This window comes from Carlito syrichta, unplaced genomic scaffold, assembly GCF_000164805.1.
Source record: "Carlito syrichta isolate Samal-C Ts95f unplaced genomic scaffold, Tarsius_syrichta-2.0.1 Scaffold306795, whole genome shotgun sequence".
In the NCBI taxonomy this organism is placed as follows: Eukaryota; Metazoa; Chordata; class Mammalia; order Primates; family Tarsiidae; genus Carlito; species Carlito syrichta.
In genome coordinates, this window is record NW_007250891.1 from 449,709 (window position 1) to 470,569 (window position 20,861).

The following is a 20,861-nucleotide window of genomic DNA, read 5'->3' on the forward strand; positions in this document are numbered from 1 at the left end:
TACACACACACACACACACACACACACACACACACACACACACACACTGGAGTATGTATCATATCATGCGAGTAGTTGAATGAAATTAAGGTTCTAATTTTGTCTCTTCTTTCTGCCTGTGTGATTCTGAGTAAGTCGGGAGAAACATCCCTGTGGCTGACTCCTCATCCTTAACGTATTTGATGATGATCTTTCTCTAAGGTTATCACCTAGATATCTCCTCCTACAATTTCCAGTAACAAACATCATAACCACCTGCCTCAAAGGGGCCACCCAGGACACTCTTGTTTGCCCGTCCACAAAACTCCCTCCACCCAAAGTTCTAGACACCCGCCTGAAACACCAATAAGAAGTATGACTCTGGTAGCTTTTCTAGACAGGGACAGACCCCCTCGCTCCCCACCCCGACTTCTCCTGCGCAGGGTGCGTGCCCATGTTCTAAGCGGCACCCCGGCGTCACATGGCCTGACTTTGGCAGATTTGTTTCTCTCTTCGTCATCCCTCCAGATGGCTTCAAAATGAATATAGCATTCGGATAACTACACAGAAGAAATCATCCTATAGCCAGTTGATGCATATAAAATGTGTGAAAATCAGATTATACCACTTATTTTTCCACTTATAATTAGTTTCAAAGGCTTTCATTTGACGTAAATGACATAGCGTGCAAAACATGGATTTTTCACATGGGCCTAAATACGGGCCAGTCCCTTTTCTGTGACTTGGGGCAATTGCATTTGATCAGATTCAGGGGGTGCCAAAAATATATACACCTTATAAATATGACGTTTGTTCAAAAGGTGGTGTTAATCAAATGAATGCTAGCATCACCATGCAACAGGCCAGACAGTCAAAGAAAATGGCAGAAGAGGACAGTTGAGTGAACGTCATACTACACATGGCTACCATAAGTCAATTCAACTTCAAAAAGTAAGACAGAGATAACATCTCTTAAAATGTGCATACATTTTGTTAGCACCCCCGTATACATAGTTCTGGAGGGATTGCGTTCCAACTTACCTTAAAATAGTGCTAAGTTAAACATGTATATAGTTAGATTAAATAAAATAACTGAAGAAGAAGAAAGCAAATAGCAAATGACCAATAACTTGTAGCTTAATTTAACTTGTTTTCAAGCTATACCTCAATACAAACTACTTGAAATTTTTCTCCCACAAATAGAGTCATCCATAGACTCTTTGTTTCATAAAGAAAAATAGATCAGCTAAGGCAGAAAACAGCACTAGAAGATAGTCATGGCGGCTCTATTCAAATCATTTCAAAAACTTCCATTCCTTTTCACAAACAAGTTACATAAATTCTGTCCTGCAAATAAGAATGCAGCTCTGACTAGTCCTCTATATTTTTAAAATATGTCATTTTTATTGTAAACACAAATAGAAAACCACCCACCAGAAAGATTCCCTTCTAGTCACTGCTATATCCTGATTTTTCTTCACTTTTCCTCAAAATAAAACTCCATTGTGTGAAAACAGCAATTCTGAGTATGTTAGGGAAGTAGTCACATGCATGGGTTTGCCAAAACTCGTGGTGACCAGTTCAAATGGAGCGACAGAGGGTTGGAGATTTTTTTGAGCAGGACAGCTCACAGTATAAAAGAGATAATAGAAACTGTGCATCACAAAGCAGAAATGCCTTGGAGCAAAGCACAGTGTGGTTTGCAGCTTCTTCACAGATGCTTAAAATAATGAATTTGACCCTACAGAATATTCTATACTTAAACTAACTTTGTGTGGGGGTTACAAATTTTACAAATTATTTTTAAATGACAGAACGAATGCATTAATACATGCATCTTATAAACATAGATATAAGCCAAAACCACAGAGGACTTTCATTTCAAAACAATTCCCTGGATGCTACCAGTAAGGGTTTTTTTTTTTGCTGTGAATTACACCGAATTAAAAAATGTTTATATATCTATGCATTCACATAAACACATAAAGCATATAGTACTGTGTGGCTCCTTCCTTCCTTCCTTCCTTCCTTTCTCCCTCCCTTCCTCCCTCCCTCCCTCCCTCTTTCTTTCTTTCCTTTCTTTCTTTCTTTTGGGGAGCAATCTCACTCTGTTTCCCAGGCTGGAGTACAATAGTATGCTCATGGCCACTGCTATCTAGTCCTGCTGAGTTCAGGAGATCCTCCTTCCTCGGTCTTCCAAGTAGCTGGAAATACAGGTGTGCGCCCCCATGCCCAACTAATTTTTTGATGTAGCGTAGAGACAAGGTCTCGGCAAGTTGTCCAGGCTGGTCTTGAACCCCTGGACCCAGATAATCTTCTCACCTTTGCTTCCCAAAGTACTGAGATTACAGGCGTATGCCATCACTCCTGGTTTGCCTGGTAGTTTCTTATGCGCAAAGACTTGTCTCTTGATCCTGCATGTAAGTATAGACGCTCCACCCTGTATCCTTCTCTGCATCCCACGGTAAAGATGCAGCAGAAGACCCCACAGACATACAAATGCCTTCTCACTGAGCTTGCGTGCTGTCGGAGGAGAGTGCATTGAAGACTGCAATCCGAGGTATAAGAGAAGGACCTAGGTACTAAGGAGAAGAATAAAGCAGACGGGGGGCGGTGGGGAGAGAGTGCCAGGAAGGCAGAGGACAATGGAAATTTCAAGTCTGGTAGTCAGGGATCACCTCGCTGAGAATTGGCACGTGCACCAAAGCTGGCGTGCTGCAGTCAGGGGATCTGCCAACATGGTCCCATAAGCTGTCTGCAAACTGCCTTTGCTCAAGCAGTGAACTTGAAGCAATGATACGGGGAAGTGCCGCCCGACCAGCATCACTCATGAAGTGTATCTCCCTCCCTGTCACGTCTAGACATCCCGAGTCACATTTAGGTCTTCGGTCTCAGAACTAGGACTGATGCCAAACACTTCCTGCAACTTTTCACATGATTCCAGTTCTTCTCCTTCTCTGTCTCCTCCTCCTTCCTTTTTCTCCTCTTTCTCCTCCTCCTTCCTCCCTTCTTTCCAAAATACAGTCGGAAGCCGGCGTACACATGCACTGTGCTATTGAAGGGTCAGTGGGCTGACCGGGTAAAAAAGATTCAGATCAGAGTCCCACCGCCATGGGAGGTAGTCTGCTTGTCTTTCCTCATTTACTTGGTGAGTGATAAACATTAAAAAAGATACTACCTGCGAGGAACAGTCTGCTCAGACTAATAAAGGAATACATAAGTGCCTTTGATCAAAGCTTGCACTGTGATGCGTAATCTGTCCCTTTCAAGTTTTGTAATCTGCACAAAATGACTTTAGATAGTTATATTAAAAGATATAGATCGAGTTAAATGCAGTGGAAAGAACACGACATAAGAAAAAGCTAGACGCTGGTCTCAGCAAAGTGACTTTCCCGTTGAAACTAAATATTAACTGCACCTAATATTTTGATCAGTGCGCTGATCTCTGAGAAAAGGGCTCTCTCTGAGGTTCAATTTCCTCCTGCCTAAAATGAGGTCATTGCTGCACAATCTACCTACTTTCCCTTTCTGCATCGAGTTCTTATTAGGTTCAACTTAAAGAAAGTGAAAAGCTGAATAGTTTGCAACATATTCTGTAGATGGGAGAACCTGTTTATTAAACATTAAAAAAAGTCCCGTGCCTCCTGTACTGGCGGCAAACCCACGACTCCCTCAAGCATAAATAGTGTGCACAGATCGGTATGCAAAAGTGACAGCACCACACTGAAGACATGATGTTGCCATATTCATCTGAATCAGGTGCAAATCCTGATGTGTGCCACGGCTTATTGAACTGCTGCAACGTAGGCCAGCTGTGGTGGCTCATGCCTATAATTCTAGCACTTTGGGAGGCTGAGGCCCGAGGATTGCTTGAGCCCAAGAGTTTGAGACCAGCCTGGGCAACATAGTGAGACCTTGTCTCTAGAGACAAACAAGGAAGCAAACAAACAAAACACAAAACAAAATAAAAAAAAATAGCTAATTGCTACAATGTACAAGAGTGACAAAATTAGAAACTCACACCAATAATGCAAGTCTTTTTTTTTTTTTTTGTAGAGGGTCTGATTAAAGTTATGCATCAATGACAAAATCCACAAGATCTCCAAGACCTGTTAGAATGACATTGAAGTATCACGTCTAATTAAAAGAATTGAATTTTTTGGCTAACACTGTATGCAGGTTAATGTGATCTCAGTGTCGTCTATCCTCTAGATTTTCTTCTAAAAATATGGAAAGAAAAATCATTCATTTTGTTCTAACCACTCAGGGCTAAAGGATGAATCCTGGCTGCTTGCTAAAAACACACATTGTAACTCCCAGCGTTTCAGAAATAATGCTATAGAAACACTAACTATCATCACAACCTCATTGTGGCTTCAATCAAACAGCTTCTGGTTTAATAGTTGTGTTGATTAATCACCCATGACCAGAGTTAACAGTAACTCTTTCTGCAATTATCAACACATTTCAGACAAATGTTTTTCTTTTAAAACTGAGGAGGCTAACTTTCCAGGTTAGGGATAAGTGTTATTGTTGTTGTTGTTTTTAACACAACCTTTTTCTTTTTTGCCATCAGACTAGCATTAAGAGTGAAGCATAAATAAGCTTGATTTTTGTGAAGTCAATTCCTTTCCTTGTAGCATAAAGTATTTAACAGGTGACAACTTGAAACAGTGGAAGGAAAGCAGTCTTTCCTGACTGGACACTTCAGGACATGTGAGCAAATATGCTCAGTGAATGAATGCATTTATTTCTCTCTCATGTTTTACTTTTTTGTATTGTATTTCAGTTTCCACTTAGGCAATTAAAAAGTGAGGGAACAATAGAGTGTGCAATGAAATGGTAACCATTTCCTTTCTTTTTTTGTTTAATTTTTGGGCTCTTTTTCAAAATCCATGTATGTTTCAATTGAATACCATCCTCAACTGCACAAGCACAGATATAGAAGAAATACAGAAGAAACGATGGTTGTGTGTACTGATTTGTTTATGAGTCTCCTCTCATATTTGAACCCACACTTTACAGTGATGCCAGGGACACTGATGAGATATTGTGGTTACTGTCAGTCACTCTCTAAAGTGAAAGAATTATCTTAGAGTCTCTTACTTCCACAACTCAAGATATTCTTCTCTCTCTTTCTCTCTCTCTCTCTGTATGTGTGTGTGTCTTCTTTTTTACAATCCACTGAAAGCATGATGTTTATCTTTTAAAATAAATATATATACATATATAAAGCAAACACACCGAAATGTCCTTATTTGGTCAAACTGGGCGTTGGGTAGGTATGTGTTTCATTGTATCATTCTACTTTCCTGAACATTTAAAAGACTTTAAATTTTTAAAAAAATATTTAATGAGAAGGAAGTAAACGTAAAGCCTCTACTTTCTGAGAAAAGAATTGCTCGTCAGACTCACTCAATTCCAAAGGACCTAAAGACAGAATTTCAGAGTAATCTGTTTTGTTTTTATGTATTTAGTTATTTGTTTTAGAAGCATGGGAGGCATTTGAAGATGTGTTACATAGGCATATGGCCAGAAGGCGGGGTTTGGGCTTCTGACGAGTTCTTCCCCCACCCTGCCCCAGTAGTGAGCATGGTACCCAGTGGGTACCCAAAGCGTGCCAATGGGTCTCCCTTATCCCTCTCTCCTCTCTTTTTAGCAGTAATCAGTATCTGTTCTTTTCATTCTTCTGCTTATGTGCATCCTTCTGCCTATGTGAGCCCACTGGGTGAGAACATACAGTATTCAGTGTTTTGTGTGTGTATGTGAGTATTCTTTCAAATAAAACCAAATACAACAAGAAAATCCTAGCGTCATGTTATTCAAGAACTACTGCTGTGCAATTACTTAGTTTTGAAAGTCTCAGCAATGATTCAGCTGAAATAATGTCTGTTACCTATAGACTTTGTGAACTATGCACTGTTTGACTCTCACATCTGTGTCACTGACTCTGGAGTGGTTAGCTGACATCATTTTGGGTTAGTAATTCCTCCTTCCTCTTTCCTTTTATATCCGATCTTTTCGCTCTGATGTGCATCCATGACAACACAGACTGAGTAAGCTTCCTCCCTCAAACTGTTATTTAAAGTTCAACTTTCATTATTAGTTTTTTTAAAAAGAAAAAGAACAAAAAAGATAACAAAGGAAAAGATTGGGTGGCACAGACAATTAACTCATGACTCATGAGTACCAGAATTCTCGGGTCTTTGTTCTTCGTCATAGACAGATGAGTGTGCTAGCGTCAATCTCTGCCTGTTTCACCTAGATCGGGCCTCTTTTGGGCATATTTGGCAATTCAGAACCATCTGCTCATGTTGTCGCTGGAGCAAACTCCTCATTTTTGGCCTCATCAATTATCATACATTTGTACTTACAGATGTTCTCCTTATCAGTTCTTAAAAATGTAATTTGTGCCTCCTTTCCCATAGTTGTTGTGTTTTACTAAAGCCATTGGCAACCATTGTTTCTGCCACTCAGGCAACTTCAGTTGATTTATAGCTAGAGACCTCCAAGTGATCCCTGGTGTCATGGACTCCATTGTTTTTCATTATTGCTCTGATGTTACCATCTCCTTTTCCTTAAAAGGAATCAAGGATGGTGTTCCGATGTTGTTTAAGGTAGTAAACAAAATCCAGAAACATTTCCTCCTGTTTCTGGTAAATAATTCCCAGGTTATTTTGTCTCAGGTGACTTCCTTTTATCCTGCATGTCTGGCTCCCATCCGTCCCTGGACTCTGCCTTTCGAACGGATCACAGACCATAATGAAATGCTTCCAATTACATGACAAAGCTTTCCTGGCAAATGAGATTGAAAGAACTGTAGTACTGTCCCTGTGTGGTGGGTGAGAGGGCAAAGGGAGATAGGTTAAAGGGGGCCAGTGTGAGACTTGCACGAGCTGGGGAAGTCCAGGTTTAACAAGCTCTTGTGAGGTGCCAGCTCCGAGCAAAGAAACCAACCTCCCTTCACATGCCGGCTTCTCTGACTTCTGTGATACTTAGAGACTACAAAAAGCTTTAGTGACAAGGTATGAGTCTGACACAGCAAACAGAATGGGGCTTCATGAGCTTCTGTCATGGTTGTAAAAGGAAGCCTCTTAGACTTCCTCTTCTGTTGGCTGTGTGGTGCTAAAATCAGTAAATCAGAAAGACTGACACATTTCCAGGGAATACACATAACGTCCTGTCTTGCCAAACACATCAAAGGAATTTGTTTTTGCCAGGAAGACTCTGGTGGCTCCCTGCGGTGACTCAGCACGCTTTTTTAAAATCCTAAAGTGGTATTTTCTCATAGCTTGTAGGTCACCAACCTGCCAGCCTTGTAATTTACACTCCTGGAGGACAAGCCGACATCTCTCCGCAGCGGACTTCTTCTCACCCAGAAATGTATCAGCCAGTGGCTTATACCTGTGAAAAGCAGCAGGGACAGAAAGCTATGACTGGATTTACCAAGCAGATGATTGTATTCAACAGGGCTGTCTTCGCTACATGGTTTCTCAAAATTGTCCCCATTTCACTATATCCCAGGAATATCCAAATATCCGTCCTTTGGGCATTTACCAGGCAACTGTGAATAATCCTTATTTTTTACAGGGAAGATGATTTTTACAATGAGTCAAATATATTTTTCCATCCTTTATGTTTAGCATTGTCGTGGAGTGATCCAAACCATTTTAAAAAAGGAAATCAGAAGACAATAAAAATTAATCTATTACTCATCATTTAAACATTTAGTATGTTCTTAAAAAAATACACATCTTAAGAAATGCACGCATTCTTTATGGCCACTTAAGAGTGACTCTAGCTGGAGAGTTCATAATAAAGGTATATCAAAGCACCCAGAAGTCCTATTTGAGAGGTAGAATAGCTTCCTGCTCATATATTAGGTGTTGGATATTTAAAAAATTCTAGAAAGACACTTTTATTTTGGAAAGTAGCTATGAGTAACTGACTTCCACTCTCTAGCTGGAATTCATAGAACTGTAATAGTTTCCTATAGATTTTTTCCAAAATGACTTCCAAAATTATATTGCCTGTTGAAAAAAAATTATTTCAAATTTCCTTTACACTTATAGTATTTAACCCAACATTTAGGCAAGACTGCACTAGAAGAGGAAGAAGAGGAGAAAGCAGGAAGGAAACCAGCAAAGGTCACCGCCATGGCGTCCTGTTGCATTCTGTGTTTATGATTCGCGTGCTGGTCTGCTTTGTAAGCTGATGGAAACTCAATGCCAGCACTTGAATCGCATGAGTTCTTTGTTACTTTCTGTATAATACCTTCATGTTTCATCTAAAGTTCATTGCAGCAAATTTGGCGTCTTCGCAAATGAGGTTTTTTTTTTTTCAGTTTCCTTAGTGCAATTGAGAAAGGGAGTGTTTCGCCTACTCATCTTTATTTCCCAACCTCCCTTCGAGCAAGCAGTGAGAGAACTGGGTATGAAACACTTCTTTATTCTGCAAGCGCAATGGATAAATGAGGGCCCATGTGTGGGCAGTGCGGCAGGACCCGTGGATCTGGTGAATGGCATCGTCTGAGAAACTATACCATGGACTGGATGTGTGTCTCCCAAATTCATGTCCTAACCCCCAGTGTGATTATGTTAGGTTCAGAGTCTAAGCCCCTGTGTGGTGGTATTAGGGGATGGGGCCTTTGGGTCATGAAGGGGAACCCTCACCAATGGGATATGTGTCCTTGGACGAAGCTAAGAGATTAGAGCAATTTCCTTCTACTGTGTGAGGACACAGAAGCATGAGGGGACTCTTTGGGAACAGAAGGGTACCTTTTCTGACTCTTGATCTTGGACTTGCCAGTGTCCAGGGCTGTGAAAACTTTCTTTTGTGTATGAGTCACTCAGTCTATGGTAATTTGTTACAGCAGCCTGAACTGACCAAGACAGTCAGTCCCTATGTAGTTTTCCAGTAGAAAACATCACTTATATATTCTCTTCATTCCTTGGCATTCTCACTGGAAACTCAGGATATGATGTTTCCTGGATTGAGAATCTTCACAATCTTGCTGGCCATGAACCAGTCAAATGAATCTGTCAGCATCAGCAACAACCCTTTTTCGCATGTATAGATTTTTCTCATGTATCAAACCCAGGGTATAGGAGGGCATAAAAATAGTCAGTAATGGAGACTGTGCACTAAAACTGTAATGCCAGAGGCAAGATGTAAAAAAGTGGGCTCATCGATATGATCACACCAAATAGACTTAAATGATTTGTGGATGACTAAAGTATTCATTATTCTTTTTTGATAGGCGACAAGAATGTGATTTCTTACACACCAGGCACTGAAGTTGATATCTATGTTTTTGTTTTCCTGTTCATATTGTGGCTGCCACAAATGAAAAAAAAAGGGGGGGGATTTCCTGTGTACAGCAAAGCAGAGCAAACAATTGTAATAAAGTCTGTGTGAAGGGTCTGGAACTGAATGAGAACTCTGCAAAAAACAGCATGTGTGACCACTTAGAAGGTTACAGGTGTCCCCTAAGCATTCTGTCACATGACATCAGCACATCTCAGAAGCAAACATATATTTTGTTTAATAATATCTTCACGGTTCAAAGGTGATAAGTGATCTAATTTTACAACATATTCTAATAGATAAGAAACTGAATTGGGAATCTAAAAATTGAGATTCAGTTTCCAACTTTGTGACAAAGTTGGCAAGGTGCCTGTGGCAAGTCACCTAGCCAGCAATTCTCTGTCATCCCTCAGGACTTCACAAATTCCATTCTGTATAAAAAACTCCTATTTGTCCTCAAAGTACACGAGCTTCCCCAAGGTTGAGTGGCTGTCTTCACACATTTTATGGTGTCTACTAGAATGCCTTAGTATGGAGCAAGTGCGAATAAAGGATAGAGGCCAGGAAATGAGGCTGGGGATTGGGAGATGGGAAGTCCTATTTCTTGAGCATTGGATGAGTGCAAGGGGCTTTTCATGTCACTTCACTCGCTCCTCACAACTGTAAGGGCCTATGAAAATCCTTTTTTGAAAGTGAGAAAGCTGGTGGTCATGAACTAAATCATGTTGCTCAAGCTCACAGAGATGGTGTTATGGGTTGAATTCTGTCCCCCAAAAGATTAAGGACTGTGACCTTAGTTGGAAACAGAGTCTTTGCTGATGTCAAGTTAAAATGAGATCATTAGGGTGGGTCCTCATCTAATATAACTCAAGTCCTTAAAAGAAGAGGGAAACATTCTGTGAGACACAGTCAAATGCCACATAACGGGGGCAGAGGTCAGAGTGATGTGGCAGTAAGTGAAGGAACGCCAAGGATCCATGTTCACCCCAAAGCTAGGAAAAGGCTGTGAAGGATTTTACCAGGTCTCAGAGGGAGCATGGCCCTGCCCACACCTCAATTTGGAATTTCTAACCCCCAGAACGGTGAAAGTAAATCTTCACTGTTGTAAGACTCTTAGGGTATAGTACTTTGTTATAGCAGCTCTAGGGAATGACTGAGATGGTAGAAGTGACTGGACTGGAATCTGAACCCAGGACAAGCAAACTCCATAGTCAGTCTCTTCACTGTCTTTGTTAGAGCCTGGCTGACAACTAATGAGTTCCTGACCCCAGATGGTTCTAGAGTGAAAAGGGAAGAGATTGACATTAAAAAATGGAAAAGGTATCACTCAAGAGTAATCACCATTGTATTGGACACGCAGAGAGAAGGATACTGGGTCTGCTGGCCTTCAAGAAATGGAGGCTTTTTAACAGTAAACTCATTCATGCCCTCAGGAAAATCAGCATTTTTCTACCATTAGCCCGAGTCACACAATGAGATGCAATCACGCCAATTATCTTTTTTTATTCTCTCTTATTGTCTCATTCTGAAACTTTGTTAACGAAGATCGAGAATTTAATTGATATGATTCAAGTACCTGAATGCAGCATTAAGAAATGAGAATGAAAAATCTTGCATTTGATACCTTTTATCTCATTTTATATTGTTCTTTTGACACTTGGTACCATAAAATGGCATAATGCTGACATTTCAAGTGAAAAGGAAAAAAAAAAACACCATCTTAAACAGGGTGAGATACTCTATTTTCGTTGCAAAAAGTCTTGTCTTTTGGAATGTGCGTGTCATCCATAGGTGGTGTTACTGGTATAGAAGATGGTAATCACATTCCATCATTGAGCTAAGACACGCTCTCCCAGTCACACCAATCTGGTTGGTTTCTTTAGGGTCATACACGTCTGCCTAACTGGGCAGAGCAATATCACTCGTTTATGACACAAATTCACCTTCCATTGTGGGGTCAAATACTCAGTGCCCACACAGGGCTTCCCCTCAAGCTTGCTGTGACATTGGATGCTCCATTTTCCTCACGTTTCTTGTGAACAGGTCTCTGCCCCCTTCCAGCTTCCCATCTTCTTGCTAGTCCACATCCTAACTTGCCAGTATATCATAAGTATGAAGGAAAATTCTGTGATGGTCACGGAATAACTCTCCAACACGGACAAGGTTCTTTAAGTGTTTTTTTGACATCAAGGATTTGAGTATAAAAACTCCCAATACACACATGCATCGTGGTAGCATTAAAATAAAAGAAACCATTATAACGAACGAAAATATAAGTTAAAGAGTTGCATCACAGAATGTCTTCACTTTGGAGTCTATATATTTTAAAAGGGACAGGCTGAAATGGAAAAAGTAGAGAAAATCTAACAAAAATTGTGAGATAGAAAGTAGAACCTGGAGAAAGTGGTAAAAATAAATGTGTTTCTCTCTTCTGACATGATTGTTCCTTCTAGTTTAAAGGAGAACTGTGACATTTTATCTTTTATGAACCTAGAGACAAAAAAGAGCTTATTCAAGTGATCACAGAATTTAGGTTAAACATGGCAAGTTTTAATTGACTACTTCAAAAGGCTACAAGGAAGTGGTAAAATCATTTTCTTTGCAAAATACAAGGTACATGTATCAAGCTATTTTTTTAGCCTCAGATGCAGTTTCTCTGAAATTGTTTCTGTTTGCTAACTATTGACTTTACTTTTTCACTCTCGAAGAAAATTCTGTTTTAAAAGTAAAAATTATGTTGTTCCCTTAGAAATTTAATTGTAAATGAAAATTCTAATTTCACTACATATGGTCAAGTATAAAGCATGAAATTGGTGGGGGAGAAAATTATATCCCATAAAAGATGTGACATTTTCTTAGTTCGAGACCTTCTGAGATGTATCTTATCATGGTCCTATTTTAATAACTTCGTTGTGAAAAACAAAATAATGTTTTGGGAGAAGCATTAACCTACTCATCTCTCAGGAATAATCAATGAAAAGATAAATCAATGAAAAGATGAAAACAGAAGGAGAAAAATGAAATCTTCTAAGAGCTGCAGATTGGAGGATCGATAGAGAAAGAGAACAGAGAAGTGGAAGGGAAGGAGTAGTGGAGGGGAAAAAAAAAAGACAGGTTCGGAGCTGTCCAATTTCAGAGTGGCCAAGAGAAGGCAGAGTTTGAAATGTGGTCAACAGTGCCGACCGTCACAGAGAGGCTAAAACAAATCCACCCGGAAGGGTTGTGGGATTTGGCGAATGGAGCATCAAATGCAATGCCAGAAGCCAGATTACTACCGCATCAAGACCTTAGCAGATGGTTGTTCATGACATAAATAAAAGAAAGGACCCATCAACCAAGGGTCAAATAAAAGCAGTGAAAGTTTTTTGGGGGAATTGTGCTGTTTTTCAGAGGCAAGCAAAAACTGACTAAAGCTTATAGTAAACAACATTTGAAGAAAGATACAACTTCTGCACTCTATTCATACTTATTTTATATATTCGATTTTTCTCCAGATTAACTCATTGATTGCATTTGAGCTCTGATAGAGAAAAATGGATTGAGATGGACTGGATGAAGATGCACTTTTCCCTATAACCACCCTCTTGATGTTTTCCCTTGGGGCTCTGCACAGTGTCTGACCGGCCACGTGTGTCCCATGCATAGCTGTCTGACCATGGTTAAATACGGGTGCATCTCACTCGTTCTATGAACTTGCCTGGGTTGTTCATTTCCGTCGTCATATTCCTGCTTTCACAGTAAACACAGAGCAGGTGTGGAAGAGTGATTTTCTAGCTATTTGGGGCTAATTTCCAGCATTCAGAAGGCTGCATGGTGGGTTGAGCGTAACAGCTGCCTAGCAACAGGACTGACATACATCATGAAAACACGGAGAACTATGGAAAAAAAGGAGCTCAAGTGGGCTTGAGAGGGAGATAAAACCTATTTCAGCGTGGAGAGAGGGGTGAGAGCAGAAAGAGAAACGAGCTGGGCGGGGGGACTGCAGGAGTGCTTTTCCAGTGAAGAGGAGGACTTTTTTTTCCTTTTTCTTCTTTCTTTCTCTTAAGGAAAAGGATGTAAAAGCAAAGACAAACCAAAGTTGTCAAAAATAAGCTAGTTCACACAGACATCTATCTGTACATTCTTTCCCTTCTTTCCATGACTCTTACAGCAAAAAACAATCCCATCTGCCACTACGGCTTTGTTTGGGTGACCTCCAGTCTGTCTGTCTTGGAGTGAGTCCCCCCCGCTATCCTTCAACCTCCCCATGTCCACACTGAGGAGTGAGTCTCCGTGGGCTCCCAGAACTCAGAATACCACACGGAGTCTCTTACCCGGCGCTCTACCATTCCTTCTTTTCACCCTCTGCTCCCTTCCTACAGGCTAATCAAACCACCTCTGATCTTCTGATAAGCCTTGGCACTGGGTGGGCTTTCTGCCTGGAGCTTGTCAACCGACACACGGACACACAGTCCTTCGAGTTCACCTGTCGTCTCCCTCTGACCCATGGTCCCTCCCTGTACATTTGCAAGGAGATCAGAAAGGGGATATTAGCTGTATCTGAAAAGGATTTTGAGTCTCCTTGAGTGCTGAGGCCTAGAATTGCGACGAGCTTATTTGTACACCTCCAGGGAACCATAATAGCCCATACAGTATACTCAGTTCTTACCATTATCTACATATGACTCCATGAAGGGAAGATGCCTTTGCTTTATTACCATGACAATCTCAGACCTGCCAATGATGCCACTTGTCAAGACTGATGTCCAGTCTCCTTCCAAAGGAAGAAGAGGCTGTTGTCATCATTTAGAAACATGGATGCACCATTCAAGTAAAGACATTGTGACATTTCACATTGCTGTCGATGTCTTTCCTATGTACTGCTAGGCTCAAGAATAGTGCCCTAGGAAGAGCTGTCCCTGCTGATATCAACCCATAGCTCCAGGTTGGTTCTCATGGCAACCTGGGAGCTTGGCTTGGTTAGGGACTTCTCTGACTTTTTTTGAGACGGGATGTCTCACTCTGTCACCCAGGCTGGAGTGTGGTAGCAGAGTCATGACTCACTACAGCTTTGACCTCCTAGACTCAGGTGATCTCCTCTTTCAGCCTTCCTGGGTAGCCTGGATTCCAGGCACATAGCACCACAGACTGCTAATTTTTGTAGAGATGAGCCCTCATTATGTCTCGAATATAACTAGTCTCAAATTCCTGGGCTCAAGTGATCCTTCCGCTTCAGCCTCCCAAACTTACTTTTACCTGCAACTTTCCAGAGTTGAAAATGGAGCAAGAAAAAAAGAAGGGAGAGAGGAATGGAGAAACAGGATATTCATCAATTCCAGGGATGATGATAGATTATTCCATATCATCACTGAATTCTCACAGCAACCCCAGAACGGTATTTAAAGAAGCTACGTGGTAAGACAAAGAATCAGTTTATGGCAAAGCTAGCTTCTTAACTTAGGCTGTAGAATTTGGAGTCAAACGTAGTTTCTAAATCATCATGGGAGATGGGATAAAAAACCAGACACTTGTCCCTTTTGTTCTTGTGCTTGAAAGGATGAAGGTAACTGACATACAGAATAATGTATGAATAAGGAATTTTTTTTTTTGAGTTCGAGTCTCACTCTTTCACCTAGACTGGAGTACAGTGGCCGCTCCCGGCCACCGCAGCCTTGACCTGCTGGGCTCCGGCGATCCTTCTGCCTCAGCCTTCCGAGGAGCCGAAACTACAGATGCGCGCTACCACGTCCGGCTGATTTTTGATTTATTGTAGAGATGAAGTCTCACCAAGTTGCCCGGGTGGGTCTCGAACCCGCGGGCTCAGGCAATCCACTCACCTCAGCCTCCCAGGGTGCGGGATTACAGGCTGAGCCACCGAGCCCGGCTGAATAAGGAATGTTAAGAAGACAGAAAGCGAAGAGGGCAAGACTCCACGCCATTCCCTTAAATTCCATGATTGCTTTCTCTTAAACCCCAAGTCTTCTAAATCAGGATCATGCTCTCAATCTGTTGCTTTCATTGAGATGGCTGTTGATTTTTGTTACTATTATTTTAGTGCCATGATAGCCATCCCCATGAGGCATTTATTTGTTAAAACTCTAGAATGCAGCATCTAAAATGAGACTCGGTTTCTGACTTTTGCAACACGGTTGGCCGAAACCCAGAGGAAGAGAAAGGAACGAACTTGGAGTAGTAAGGAGGAACTCCTGAATTCCCCAATAACTCCTGGGCCATCTGATTCACCTCGGTAGAGCTTGTTACCGTCGTCTGAAAACCGCCAGCCTGGTTTTGCAGCTCCCATGACGTGTGAGTTCTGTCTGAAACTGCTGTGTCTTCTTTGGTCATAGCTGTGATGGTGGAAGGGCAACGCATGAAGACAAGAGCCTGAATGACCATGACCCACACATACCTTTCCACCAGAGCTATTTCCGCTGAAGCACCTCATGACAAACTCTGGGCAGAGCAAACGGCCCAGAGACACCACCCTCAGCCTATGGTATGTGTTCATGTACTTTATGTAATTAAGCCATGAGGTCTCTCGTCTCAGACAACCAGACAATGTGGGAGTTGAATAATAAGCAAGAATGCTAAATTATACTTTGGCTCCCGGGATTGAGCAATACCAGCATGTAGATAAAAAATGAATTCAGAGCATCTGCCTAAGAATTTACATGACAATGCTCTCAGGTTCTCTTCCTCAAAGCTGGGCCCGCCATTTCATTTTAATTGTGCAACAGAACAACATTCTACTTATTCAATGCGTGGATGAAGTGAAGCACTGAATCAGACATGTCTCAGCACGAAATAGACACTCAGTTCCATTTCCTGAATAGTCATCGCCGCACGTAACGTTTATTTCAGCCAGGTTTGTACTTGCTTCTAATACAGTCCTGGGATATTTTTCTATACAGAAACCCCACCCATCACTCCAGAGCCATTTACCAAAGGGAGCATTTTAAACTGTGCCGGCTTGGAGGACTGACTCTGGATGGAGCTGAATTAACGGATACAGGCAGAGAAACCCATCACACTGCGTTCTGATTTGGTCACACACTCTCTGGAGGACGCTGGGCACAGCCAGTTCCGAACATTCAAATCGATGTGCTTTATTTCTTTCTCCTCCACGCATTTCATCATTCACTGGCTGAGGATAGCTTGTATTTATCAGGTACAAGAACAGCTTGTTTAGTTAAACTGAAAAGAACAGATGTTCATTTGTTGTTTAAGCCTAAATAAGAGACCTCTTTAAGCTTTGTGGTTTAAGTAAAATTATGCCATTCCGAAAGCAATTTGCCTCTTAATCAGATATTCACCAGGGTCAGTCTGACCTCCCATCTTTAAGCAGGGACAGAAAACTAAAACAGGTAGATCTACTTGTTGGAGACACCTGCTATTTTGGTGTTTTCTCCCCCTACTAAAGAGCAAAGGCTATTCTTCAAAATGGCTAAGAAGTTTTGTGAAGTTTGGTGACTAATACAAGTCATTTTATTATTTAAACAAGTGTATGACTATTTCAGGGACACAGTCAAATTCCTTACTACCATATGAATCTCCTGTTTGGAATGTCATTGCCATTTCAATTGGCTAGCAAATCATGAAGAAGTTAAGAATAAAATTATGATCCTCTCCAAAACAGCAGTCTGACACCGAAACATGATAACACTGTTTCAAGGTAATGAAAACTTTCCTTTGCACATCTGCTTTTGTAAGGCCTAACAGGGGTTGAATCAGGACTCAAGGCTTGGTATCTGAACTTAATTATATTTGTTAACTTGGGAAAGTGCTCATTTTAAAATACAGACAGCCAATACTTATAAAGGCGAAATACAACACATTTGCCCATTAAACATGAGTGGCGGAGAATTTTAATGTCAGCTGACTGTGTTATGTCACAGTGAGCCAAAAAATACAACAGACATGTACATTTTCAGAACAGATCCTCATTGTAATAAATTTAATATAAAGAATCAAATTTCTTTTTTCTGTTAGTGAGACACTTTAAATTTAGACATGTTACTTTCAAATAATATAACAAAGATGATGGGATAAAAGTGAGGGATAATTAAGTAGCCTTAAGAATTAGAAACCAGGGCACTTACATTTTGAAGGGAAATAACTTGTGCACCAAATTGTCACATTGAATCTTGATTACTTATTTTCACTACGTGCAAATACTGAATGAAAAGGTCCAAATGATAAAATATATGCATGACATTGGAGATATCATGGAACTGTAAGTGTATTATCATTCACTGATAGATACTCATATCTGTAATGAAGGTCTAAATCCAAAAGATGTCATGATTAAAATTGTTAACTAGAAACCTAGATAAATTAATGATACATAAAATGCTTCATCTTTTAATACTCACTAACATGCCACACACTTTTGACAATAAAACACGCTTCAAAGTCTGGGACCTATCTATTGTTTCTGCCTCTACATTACTTTTTTTTTTTAATAATTCCCCATCATGGCAAACATACAACGCTGTGCTAGAGAAACAAGGTGCATCATAGACATCCTGCCTTGGCTTTCCTTCAAATAGAATGCTACACATTGTCCGGTGGACCCTCTGGTAATTACCTAATTCTACACAGGTGTGGTCTCCAATTGCTTTTGAGTAGGTTATTATACAGCTCTGTAGGTACAGAACTTATGCTGTACAAAGCTGATAACAATGCAAATAATTCCTGTCTAAAGTGGCACAAAGGAGGTCTGTCTTAGGAAGCATGGATCAATTTTGTCAGTAGAGAGCACAAACCTCAATAAATCAAATAAATCAAATTTTTATTGCACTAGTTTTAACACTTTTTTTATTTTAAAAAAGAGGGTCTTGTGTCGCCCAGGCTGCAGTGTAGTGGCTATTCACAATCACAATCATCACAGCACACTGCAGTCTTGAATTCCTGGCCTCAAGCAATCCTCCCACCTCAGACTCCACTCCAGATCAGCTGGGACTAGAAGTACTCAGCTGATTTTAACTTCCTATTAGTTTCCTCTTTACACAAGGAGCCAAATATAATCTTTACATAATATATTTCTATGACAGTTATGATTTTACCTTTTAGAAAATTATACTTTAAAACAGGATGGAGTGGAAATCAAGACTAAGCATGGGAGAGTCTTGCATTCTAGCAATAATCAAATTACATTCACTTCACAACATTATGCTCACCAATCTCTGCTATTGAATTCCTGGGTTTGGGGCACACCCTTTTAAAAAAGTATTCAATGTCAAGATAGCTAACAGCATTTTATAAGTCAGATTTGATGGCTGCAGTTCAAGGTTTCTCCCCACACACATTTCTGATAGCACGTCACTTGATCTTTCTGTAGCACATGGAACCATTGACTTCTCCCTCACTGAGACAGTCTTATTGCTGGTTATCTTCTCATTCTTTATTTTCCCTCTTACTTGACTCACAAATTCCTGGGGTCCCTTGTAGACATTAATTTGTCTTCCCTTCTACTGAATGCATGTGTTCTTAAGCATTTCCTTCTTGGCTTTGTTGGAATGTCTTTCTTCAGCAATCTCAAACACATTCCAGGCTAAAAACTACCATTGAGAAAGGAATGACTTCAAAATGTGATGTATGAAAAACTCAATCCTCACTTGAACTTCACACCAGCATGTGGAGTTGCCTCCTGGACAGCACAGCTTGGCTCCCCCATGGAGACCTCAAAATCAACAAGTCCCCTCTGCCTTCTCTCCACATCCCCAACAATTCACTCCTACTCCATGGGGTCTGCCCTGCACCCGCCTTCCTACTTGAGGACCTGAGAGTCTTTCAAGGGTGATTCATCAACATGTTGTGATCCTGTCACACCATAAACATCTTAAGTTTCTGGATTTTTTTTTTTTTTTTGGCTTCATCTCAGCTAAGTTTTCCTGGTAAAGCCTCAACTACAGTTTTCTCCATTACTATAATCAATATTTTTCTAAATATACTTGTCTTGCTGTATCTAGTTAGTTTTTCATGCTATTTTGCTGACTATCTTTTGTGATTTCCTCACCTTTTGCAGTCAGTCCTCATTTTTTAGTATGGCCTGGGGCTCTTCACCAGGAAGTCCTTGCCTTCGGTTCCTGTGGTTACTCATCTCCCTGAACACCAGAGTCTGCATTCCTGCCAACTCCTCGCGTACTGAATTCACCTTTCTCCCACATCGTGGTGCTTCCTATCTGCTTGTGTGGACAACCCTCCTTGGAGGTGTTTTCTGGCTAACTATGAGGTCTTCAAGACTCAACTCAATGTCATCTACTCCAAGACATCTTACGAATCCTTCTCCGACCCCCCTCCACCATAAACCCACACTGCCTGGTCTAGAGGCCATTTTGCTGTGTGCCCTTCTATTTATCCCTTCAAGTGATCATTTTCTATTTTGTCTGGCTTTGGTGATAGAGGCTATTTTGTGCCTTCCATAGTTTTATCCTTCAACTGTCCCAACAGTACCTGGTATGTGGAAAACATGAAAACTGTTGCTGAGTGAATGAATAAAGAGAGGGAGGGAAGGAGAGAAGGTGAATGAAAACAAATGAGAAAGAATTGAGAGGAGGTGAGAGAAAACAAAATGTGAATGATTGTCTTATTTATTAATAGAATTAATAGGTAGTATTAACACGTGTCTACTTCTTTATCAAGTGAATATAGTTAATTATTATTTAATATTAATACACAATCATAAGGTATTATTAGTTTAATATTATTTAATATTAACATATAATAAGCTGGGCTCGGAGGCTCAGCCTGTAATCCTGCGCTTTGGGAGGCTGAGATGAGTGGATTACCTAAGCCCGTGGGTTCGAGACCCGCCTGGGCAACTTGGCGAGATCTCATCACTACAATAAATAAAAAATTAGATGGGCGTGTTAGCGCGTGCCTGTAGTTCCAGCTACTTGGAAGGCTGAGGCGGAAGAATCGCCGGAGCCCAGCCGGTCGAGGCTGCGGTGGCCGGGAGCAGCCACTGCACTCCAGTCTGGGTGACAGAGTGAGATGTCAACTCAAAAAAATAAAAAAATAAAAAAAATAATAATAGTAGAATATTATCAATAATATTACACATAATGTATAATGCATATTAATATAAATAATAGAATAATGTATAATGCATATTAATATAAATAATAGAATAATAGAATTATTAATAATGACTTATAGATGCAGTCTTGTAGGTGACCATTCCCTTAAACAAATATATGAAATGTAGTGATACAGTATACAGCAAATTATTAGCGGTCGAGGCAAAATCACAGCAATGTCATAGCCTTACCCTTCTCATTTTTATTTCTAACTTATATTAATGGATCCTGGCAATTTTTCTTTGACTGGCACCTAAACACCTTAACTCTGAGGTCAAACTCATCATCCGTTTCCAGCTGATCTGCTCCAGGACACTGGCGAGGCTTTGGTTGGGTTCGAGCCATCAATCCCATGCATAGGGAACAGATGCAGTCATTAGGATGACTTGGCAATGCTACCATTTCTTTTCCAGGCCGCTGTACCCAACATGACTGTTAGCTAATAGTTCTCCCTTCCTCTCATTCATCTGGATTGTTTAAAAATATTTAAAGTACCCGTTTTCCGTTAGATGTGTC

The 20,861-nt window shown here is 40.7% G+C and overlaps 1 protein-coding gene across 1 annotated transcript in view; it reads right to left on the reverse strand.

Moving 5' to 3' along the window:
* MYO16 (myosin XVI) overlaps positions 1-20,861 on the reverse strand; it is a 348,665-nt gene that overhangs the window by 105,819 nt on the left and 221,985 nt on the right. Inside the window, exon 14 of the mRNA XM_021715183.1 lies at positions 7,287-7,383. Within this exon, the coding sequence (XP_021570858.1) occupies positions 7,287-7,383 (97 nt within the window). The remainder of the gene's footprint in view (positions 1-7,286; positions 7,384-20,861) is intronic.